The 10,609-nt window shown below is 36.5% G+C and overlaps 1 protein-coding gene across 1 annotated transcript; it reads left to right on the top strand.

Annotated features, from left to right (window-relative positions):
• Window positions 1–542: 542 nt before the first annotated feature.
• Window positions 543–2,658, top strand: LOC113107742 (apelin receptor A-like). The gene has a single exon (XM_026270439.1). It carries the CDS (start codon window positions 726–728, stop codon window positions 1,809–1,811), a length of 1,086 nt encoding a protein of 361 aa, XP_026126224.1. The 5' UTR covers window positions 543–725; the 3' UTR covers window positions 1,812–2,658.
• The last annotated feature ends 7,951 nt before the right edge of the window (window positions 2,659–10,609 follow it).

The following is a 10,609-nucleotide window of genomic DNA, read 5'->3' as shown; positions in this document are numbered from 1 at the left end:
AATACAGTTCATATAGGCTGTTTTACTATAACACATCTTTTTACTATTATAGCATGTTTATTTCCATTAATTTAGCTCGCAATAATTTATGTCACACTCGATTTAATTATATTTTTTCGATTTTTATTAGTAATTAAATGTTACATGTTTCCAAAAAGTACAACGAAGTTTTACATAAAAACTTTGAGGAATCAATTAAACATAAGCTTATAATTTTAGAGAGATGAAAAAATATATACATTTAAAAGATTGTTTCTTCTAATTTTTTATTTAAAAAAAGTTCCGTAAATGATACGTGACGCAAATACATTTTTGTCAGACAATTTAAGTTAAATCTAACTTGAAATACGAGCGGGCCATTACTTTTTCATTAAGAAGAAAAACAGAGTTAAGCTCACTTTGTTGACACACTCGCTCCTGCCGACTGCGTGGCCCGGAGGGGTTGGTGTGCCGTGGTGGGTGGGTGTGGGTGTGTGTGTGTATGGGGGCTGGAGATAAGAGGTCCGATATATGGGTCCAAAGGGAGGGGTGAGAAGTCTGGAGTTTAAAAAGACCGGGCGCATCTTTCCCTCACACAGACGCGCTTCAGCTTCCAGTGAGGGAAACTTACTATAGACTCTTGTTTCTGACAGAAAAATTCAAACATTCCCACTGAACTATAAAAACAATTAAGATAAAACTGAACAAGGAATCTGACGGACTCAAAACTGAAGCGCCTTCACCAAATGGAGCCAGCAACGCCGGAATACGTCGACTCATATGAGTACTATGACGATAACGAGACTGCGTGCGACTACTCAGAGTGGGAGCCGTCTTATTCTCTCATTCCCGTGCTGTACATGCTCATTTTCATTCTCGGTCTCTCCGGGAACGGCGTGGTTATCTTCACTGTCTGGCGTTCGAAATCCAAACGGCGCGCGGCAGACGTTTACATCGGCAACCTGGCGCTCGCGGACCTGACGTTCGTCATCACGCTACCGCTGTGGGCTGTGTACACCGCGCTGGGTTACCACTGGCCGTTCGGCGTGGCCCTCTGCAAGATCAGCAGCTATGTGGTGCTCGTCAACATGTACGCAAGCGTCTTCTGCCTGACCTGCCTGAGTTTTGACCGCTACCTTGCCATCGTCCACTCTCTGTCCAGCGGGCGGCTCCGGTCCCGGGCCACCATGCTGGCGTCGCTGGGTGCCATCTGGTTCCTCTCGTGCCTGCTGGCCGTGCCAACTCTCCTGTTTCGCACTACGGTGCATGACGCCGTGAGCAACCGCACCACCTGTGCGATGGATTTCAGGCTGGTCACTCTCAATCGGCAACACGAATCCCTTTGGATTGCGGGTCTGAGCCTTTCGTCCTCCGCTCTTGGTTTTCTCCTGCCTTTCTTGGCCATGACTGTCTGCTACTGCTTCATCGGCTGCACGGTCACCCGGCATTTCAGCCACCTGCGCAAGGAAGACCAGAAGAAGCGTCGTCTGCTGAAGATCATCACTACCTTGGTGGTGGTTTTTGCTTTCTGCTGGACACCTTTCCATGTGCTGAAGAGCATGGATGCGCTGTCATATCTAGACCTGGCGCCCACCTCGTGTGGCTTCCTAAACTTTCTACTTCTGGCTCATCCGTACGCCACGTGCCTGGCGTACGTCAACAGCTGCCTCAACCCGTTCCTCTATGCCTTCTTTGACCTGCGCTTCCGCTCGCAGTGCCTGTGTCTGCTGAACCTGAAGAAGGCCATGCATGGGCACATGAGCTCCATGTCTTCAACCCTCAGCGCCCAGACTCAAAAGTCAGAGGTGCAGTCGCTGGCCACCAAAGTGTGAGGGAACGAAATGAGAAGAACAGAGAACATGAAGAAAGCAAACTTTGGGTTGAGGGGTCAAAAAGGTGGGAATCTACTGACGGCTGGTCCGTTCTGATGTGGTGAACTGATGGACTTATGATGGAGAACATATTGCTCCATGTTTGTAAATAACACTCATAGCTTTGTGTACTCTACTGTATTCATGAATGAATTGCTGGAATGATGTGACTTTGCGTGAATGCATGTGTGAATTTATGTTAGCTGACATCTATTCGTCGACTTTGACACACTCAAACACACTTTTGACACACTCACACACAGAACTATTCAAGCAAACGGGTCAGTTTTCTCAAAAACATTCAAACTGACCACAACGATGCTGCACTGAGGATGAACTTGCTTGTGCTGCTGTAAGAGTGTGTGACTGTGAAGCGTATATACACTGGTGTAGAGATGCAAATTGTACAGTATTTTCATACTATTTTTTCCTGCTAATTTGCTATGTTCAGAAATGTGTTCAGTATTTTTAGCACTTGTTAAAGAGGAGATATAAAAATTATAATTTTTTGTTAAACTCCCTGATGTGAATGTGTGTTTTTTGATCAGTGTGTGTGTGTGTGTGAGAGAGAGAGTGTGTGTTCCAGTGCAAAGGTAATGCTGGTTGATTAGATAGTATAAAGCGCAGACAGAGAGTTGGGGTTTGGAGGGCTGGGCAGACAGACAGATGGCTGGTGACAAAAAAAAAAAGGAAGAAGAGGACAAATTTGGGGGTATAAATGGATTTATATTCATGAAATTCTGTTATATTTTTTGACATTTCTGTAACTAACTACTGCTACTGTATTAAATATGTTTCTTAAATACAATACTGTCGTAGCGTCATTACACATGATTATGGGTATGCATTTGGTGTGTTTAAAGCAAGTTACATTAATAGCCAATCCATCCATTTCCCAAACCACTTGTGAAAAAGAAGTGTGTTTAGAATTATATTGAATGTGCACCTGTAGTGTACTTCAAATCTTAAAAGCATATTTTAACTATATTTGCAAATAATATAACAATAAAGAAATAAAAGACCACTTAAGTGTACTTTACGTGCACTTTCATGACTGTTTCTTTAGTTTTTAGAAGTGCACTTTGTAAGTGTCAAGCTACTTTAAAAGTTTTACTTTAAAGTACATTTTAAATCATTATGATTTAATAATATAATTTTGTTGTGCTTTAAAGTACATTTGTTTGTATATGCTGAATATCTAAAGAACAGGTGAAGTGTTTGATTATAATGTAACTTTATGGCGTTATTCGATATTACATTGAAAATTATTTTTTTAATATATAATGATTACATATTATATACCAGTGCATTGATAGTACTGTATCAATATTATTTATTGTGTAAGTATGTTTTTGCATGTGTCAAAAACCCATAAAACTACTAAGGAAAATAAAATTAATAAAAATACTTCTGGAAACCACAGATGGAATAAAATGTTTAGTGAATATTAAAAAAATATATATATATATCTTGAAATAAATTATTAGAAACTAAGGTAAAGTGTGGGATGATCCACCCGTTAAAGACCCATCTTACAGGACTGGAACACACACACACACACACATACACACACACACACACACACACACACACACACACACACACACACAAATGACATGGTCTAATTAATAGTGACACTGTGAGGCCCCTATGACTCCAGAAGAACAAAGCAGGATGGACACATATCTGTTTGAAACTATGTGTAGGCATTTTGGGGAAAGTGAAAAATAATTTTTTAAAAGATGACCGTTAAAGAAGGGGGAAAGGGACGCCAAACACACACACACACACACACACACACACACACACACACACACACACACACATATGAGGAGCTCAACCAGTAACAACTGAATTGACATAACCAATAGGTTGCAGACACTTTAAGATCAAAGAGAACAAAGAAACAGACAGAGAAACAGAGAATGAAGAACTTGAGCACTCACTAAAGCCCCTCGTGATATACAGAGTTCCCATGATAAATATGGGCAGATTGTTTTTGGGCAGACTGTCTGATATACACACCGTCTGGAACAGAGATATAATGAGGTAATCTCATTAACTGGATAAACCGGACCAATGATGTAATCTCCAAAAAACATAACAAACCCTAGAAGCCCAATGTGCTCTTTTTCCACAAAAAGCTAAGCAGTTATTTGACATTTCTGTGACAATTTACTGTAACAGTAATAGTATAAAGCAAATTACGATTTATTCAAGTAGATTTACATTTAATCAATGATTTTATCCACAGCAATAAAAAAGAGGAACATCAAAACAATTTATCTTAAGAATAAACAATATTTGCAGTGCACAATGCCAAGTTTTAAGTGTCAGCTAGAGTTTTACACAAGATTAATCTAAAATGCGTATACAGTTCTCTAAATGCAGAGAAATATTTTAAGTTGAATAAGTAATAACTTTAAATATATATATATATATATATTTTAAATGTTAAATGTAAATGATTATGTGTTAGAGGGTCTCCGTTTCAATCAGTTTTAATGGGAATCTCATGTTTCAGGGTCTTTGTGCCAAACATAACAAACCAAGCGTTCAGAAAGGCATTTCAAATGAAAAGGAACATGCTCATTTCATCCTGCCAATCACAACACACCTTTCCTCACTCCTTCGATAAGTCTTACATCATCCCTTCACCCCCCCAACTGCACCTGTACTTCATTCATTAGGTCCAAGGCTAAAAAGGTCTTATGCTTCTGCCCATGGAGACTACAAGACAAACCAGTGAAACAAACCATCTTCCCATAGAATAAGCAATATGAATGTGTGGACATTAGAAAAGTATTTGATAAATTATGCGATGCTGGGAATTTGGGTGATTTTGCAGATGCTATTTGGTCAAATGCAGAAATGTAATCCCACTCAAGCAGCTTCTCTGTGAAAACAGCAGCAGGTGCTGAGCTATAGTGTTGGAGTGTATAGCCAGAGCTGTTATAAACCATTAACCTTGACACAAAGTAGATTATGATATGGATGCATGTATGTTTCCCAGCTGCTAACCTTCATATAAAGAGCAGAAGTGCATACCCTCTGTCATCACTACTCACCCTCGCTAACATGCCCCAGTCCTCGACAGGTGTGTTTCCTCACTGGCTTTTGCAGTCACTTGGGCATCTCATGTCATGCCTGCAAACTCACACTGAACAACTGTCCAAATGCACCGCAATGCACAGACCTCAAGAGAATCAGTGCACTTTATCTGACCATATTCTCATTGCTGAAAAAAAAAAATGTAACTGGATAAAATCACACGTGATCCAATGTCATTCAATTTAGGTGTGCCTATCAAAATGTTTCCTACATGTTCCTATTTTTGCTTCATAGTCAAAAAAAAAAAAAAAAAAAAATCTCTTAAAGGATTCTTTAAATCTCATAATCATAGCTTTATCACAACTTTTTGTCTTATAGTTTTATATTTGTGAACACAGTTTAAACACTTTACTTTTCATTAATGTGATTTAACTTTTCTAAAGTCACTTTATTTGCTATAATGTGACTTCTCACAACGGACCTTTATATACTGTGTATATATATATATATATATATATATATATATATATATATATATATATATATATATATATATATATATATATATATATATATATATGTATATATATATATATATATATGTATATATATATATATATATGTATATATATATATATATATATATATATATGTATATATATATGTATATATATGTATATGTATATATATATATATATATGTATATGTATATATATATATATATATATATATGTATATATATATATATATATATATATATATATATATGTATATATATATATATATATATATACTTTTTTTTTTTACATATATAATTCTATATTCATTCAAGTTTTATTGTCAGGCCTAATGCTTATCTCATCCTAACTTGTCTGACAGACAGACAAACTGCTCTCATCACGTACCCGCACCAACTCACATATACAGAACACAGACAGACAGAGTGCGAAGTTAGTAATGAAATTGGCCTGGCCTAAGTGAACACCAGACCAGACTTGACAATGGAGCCTCTCATCTATCAAAACACAGAGGCCATCTTTGAGCAGAGCTTTGCTGAAGGACACACAGTCACACAGGAGAACATCCTCATGAGATAAAACAACGTCAGGAGAGTCGTGGTGTCTCCCATTACTGTGCGATGAAGCACAGAGCTCGCTGAGAATGTGTAACACATTAGCTCCTGGATTTGCTTTGCGTGTGAGAATTACACAACTGTTTATATGACAGACGAGAGTGATGTCTACACTGGGAATTTTCTATCGTGGTTTTCCCAGATAAATCACATATCGCGTTTGGCATCAGATCAAGTCTCTAAACTGAGCCAGATGGGTCTTATTTCAGTATTTTTGATATTGCAGGTTCATTATTTGTGTTTAGTCAAAATATCATTATTTTGGCCTCTCTCAGATTTTTTCTCATCTATGGATAAAGTTTAAATTTCCTTCCATTCTGAAACCACTCTGTCTGCCATCATATGTTCAATTATTCATGATTTCATAATCTCTGTTTATACCTTGAAACTCTCATGAAACCACTTTTCTCTCATCTCCTCTTTGTTCACTCCTGTGAGGTTTGGGCTCTTTTGAAGTTTAATGTGATTTCTCCTCCTCCTCTGTTTAGGCAGTAATGAGCTCTGGGAGTAAAAGAAAAAGTATTAGCCTAAGGATAAACATTTCACTAAAGAGAGGTTATTCACAAACAATGTATATATTTAGGATTAGTGCCCATCCACTACTAAAGCCAATTTCAGATCCTTAAAAGATGAAAGATTTGACTCTCTGGATTTGTTGTGAATGATTCATTGAACTTAATTATTATTAGAACATGTTATTTTAAACAACTTGACCAAAAGACCAGAGGTGATATCAGAGGTGAAAAAATGTAAAAAATAAAAATAAAAAAAATAAAAACCTGTCTACGCCTGTCTAATTGAGGAGACAAGCAATACACACTGCTGATATTAATGATCCTCTTACACAATGTCAAAACCAAAGTAAAAGCATATTGTTGAATGTGTATATCTTTATCATTCCCAGTGACCACCCCCAGAGAGGACCAAACCTGTCCCTGTGTGAATTCACATCAGACAAAGACTAAAGTGGCCCCTCCATTCAAGTGCTGACAAAAGTTAACTAGATTTGTATACACTGACTTTCATTCAAGTTCAGTGTTGTTTTCCAAGCAACATTTGATGGGCTCATTGTATGTGTCTGTATGTTTGGACAATAAAAGATAATATATAGCACCAGCAAGCCAAACAATAGCAGAGCACTATGACCATTCGCTCATGTGTTGCATGGAAGAGTAAAAAAATAAAACATACAGTTCGGGATGACATAAACGGAGATAGGATTTTTGTAATATTGTAATATTTGTATGCAAGAGCTTTATTGAACAGTGGAAAGTTGGCCTGGTACAATAATGAACAATTCTTAGCCACACAACAGACGGGCCTCATAAAAGAAAGTGAGGAACAGTAAATAACTAAGCACAAGCATACAGAGAGCGGAGGAAGTGATGTTTTTCTGTTAACTGACAAAAACTGATGAAATGTTTACTCATTTATTTAAGCAATAAGAAATTACATAGTTCACTGGAAAATGTGTAGACAATTTCCACAACAGGATATTATTATGGAGGCTAAAGTTATGCATCATCTTCCAATGAAGTTAGAGGAAGCACTGATAAGTTAAGACAGATGTTTTTTTTTCTAAGAAGAATTATCTCGATGCCTCATAATATTGCAATATTGCTCCAAGTAGTATCATTTTATTTATTAAAGTACTTTGTGTTTTTACTAGTTATTTTAGAAACATTTTCGGTAACCCTTTTTAGATAAGGTTCCATTAGTTAATGTTAGTTAACTACTTTCGTTAACATGAACTAAGCAAGAACAATCCTTCTACAGAATTTATAAGTCTTAGTTCATGTTCATTTCAACATTTACTAATGCATTATTTAAATCAAAAGTTGTGCTTGTTAACATTAGTTAATGCACTGTGAATTACCATGAACTAACAATGAATAACTGTATTTTCATTAACTAACATTAACGAAGATGAATAAATACAGTAATAAATGTATTATTCATTGTTTGTTCATGTTAATTAATACATTAACTAACATTAACTAATGGAACCTTATTCTAAAGTGTTACCACATTTTCCATTGTTACAGATTTAAAGAACAGTGTAACCTACATTTAATTTCTAAAAAAGAAATTAAAAAGCATATCTTTGATCAAATAAAATGCTTGTTTTTTATGCCACATTTCTAAAGTTTAATTATTTGACATTTTTAAAATAACTTTGCTAAAATAGTTTGCATTTTTATGTTAAACTGCATGTGTATGTCTTCATTTTTAAAAGGCTATATTATTACAAACTTGATTGTAATTGATTTGGGATTTGTACCTTTTTAAATGATTTAACAATGCTGATTATGATGGTGGCCGGAAATATTTACTTTTTTACTTTTTGTATGTACATGCATGTATGTATTTACACAATATACACAATATAAAAACCATATGAGCTTCCAAGAAGATGTTTCTGGGCTGTGTGTGTGCATACGTGTGTCTGTGTTTGAGATAAGACCAGGACGGGTGAGTCTCGGACTGCCCTGAGAGCAGGCAGGTCTTCCTCTCACATTGTGCTTCTCAATGGATTAAACATGCTGTTTCCCCAGGATGCTGCAACTGGGTCAGGATTTGACCACTTGAGGTTAATGTGCAAGAAATGCACACGCAGCACTACTGCAATCATTCACAACACGTTCATAATTCCACCATGCACCCACGATGAGGAGTAAACAAATCTGCAACAAGTATGAATAATTGTTATGAAACAATATTACAAAAGATTGCACATAAGGTATATAAACCCCAGTCTGTCTGTCTGTCTTTCTCTGGAAGGAGATGTGGCTGCATCCGATGGTGATTTTGGCGGGAGGATGTCGTGTGTTTATATGAGTGAGTCTGTATGAGTGGCCAGCTGGACTGGCACTGAGAGCAGAATCATCTAGCTCTCTAACGGACAGCCAGGGATGAGCGGCCCGCACAATGCCATCCTCTCACGAGCACCTAAACGGCCTCTTTGTAGCTCCAGGTGGAAGGATGAGTCGTCTCTGCATCCAGATCCGGCCTTGCAAACTCCAACACACACTCGCTCACATACAGGTGTTCAAACAGAATAAAATTTGTGCTATTGCATTCCTCTGGTCTCCTCTTGTTTGCTAACAAAAACTGGGTCAACACCTTTATTAAACTCTTTAACGAAATAAACATTTAAAAGTTATGTTTTAACAAAGATGCATCAGAATAAACATTCTGGGCTCCCCAAAAACATTGTTAAAATAACCTTTTTGTGTGTGTGTGTGTGTGTGTGTGTGTGTGAATAAAGATTTGTATCATTCTTAAGAGCTTTTCCACTATAAAGAAACATTTGTTAAATGCAAGATTGTTATGGATGTTAAAGGCTCTTCATGGAACTATAACAGATGTCAGTAAAGAACCTTCATTTTTAACAGTGTAGATAAAGAGTATGGGTGTATATTTTATTAATATTGCAATATTTTCAAGCCAGGAATCACCAAGAGTCCATTTTTTTTTTCACATCTAATTTTAAGAAATTTAAACTTTTAATTATTTAACACTGATCATGCACCATTGAACTAATAATATTGACCAGTTTATCTGAGCGAAATCTCAAAAAGAGTAAAGAATAGAATTATAAAAAACATCTAGTCTAATGCAAATTAAAAAGAAGTCAAAGATTTTGATATAACTGTAATATTATATTACAAAATAATTATAATATTACTAATATCTAATATTATTGTATCATGGCACAGATATTAATAAAGTACAATAGCAGATAAAAAAAAAAAAAAAAAAAAAAAAAAAAAAAAAACAATGACAGCCCTAATGAAATTTAAAATTTTGGGACAGATTTGTAGCAAGAAGTGAGACAAATCTGAAGATTTGTATATCTGTGGAGAAAGAAAAAAGAAAAATATTATATTTATATTAAAATAACATAAGTATATGTCAGGGGTTTTCAGTCTTTAAATACAACAGACCCCCAAATATGATCCTGGTGTATAAGGGACCCCCACACTTATTATTTGGAAAATATTTAGTTTCTATAATTGTGCATTATTATTATTATTATTATTATTATTATTATTATTATTATTATTATTTTACTTTGTTATTGTACTCTTAGATTAATTAACCCCCAGCACTCACTTGCAGTCCCATGGGGGTCCATGGACCCCAGTTTGAAAACCCCTGGCCTATGGAATGTCCCCATTTAAATAAGAGTGTGTGTTTGTGTTTTCTTGGTCTGTTGAAATTCAGTCAAAACCACCAACACACAACACTGCATCCACACTGACTGGAGATCTTTCGCAGTCTTGTACCCTCCACTTCTCACCTCTCTTTCTTCACCTCTCACCTAGCAGACATCTCTTTCCCTTCACACACACACAAATAGACACACACTTCTGTCTCATCTGGCCATTGCTGTGAATTCCCTGCCTGCAACAACAAACCACCATTCCCCACTTCCTCCTGACAGGTGCTCCCAATGAAAAGACCTCCAGTGTGAGAGATACATGGCACCCCATCAAAGCTACAGAGAGACGGGAAGTGAGCAGAAACAGAGCAAGAGAGAGAGAGAGAGAGAGAGAGAGAATGAAAGGGGCAG

Source organism: Carassius auratus, chromosome 8 (genome assembly GCF_003368295.1).
Source record: "Carassius auratus strain Wakin chromosome 8, ASM336829v1, whole genome shotgun sequence".
Taxonomy (NCBI): Eukaryota; Metazoa; Chordata; class Actinopteri; order Cypriniformes; family Cyprinidae; genus Carassius; species Carassius auratus.
The sequence above is the reverse complement of the archived record's forward strand: the minus strand, read 5'-3'. Positions and strand labels throughout refer to the sequence as shown.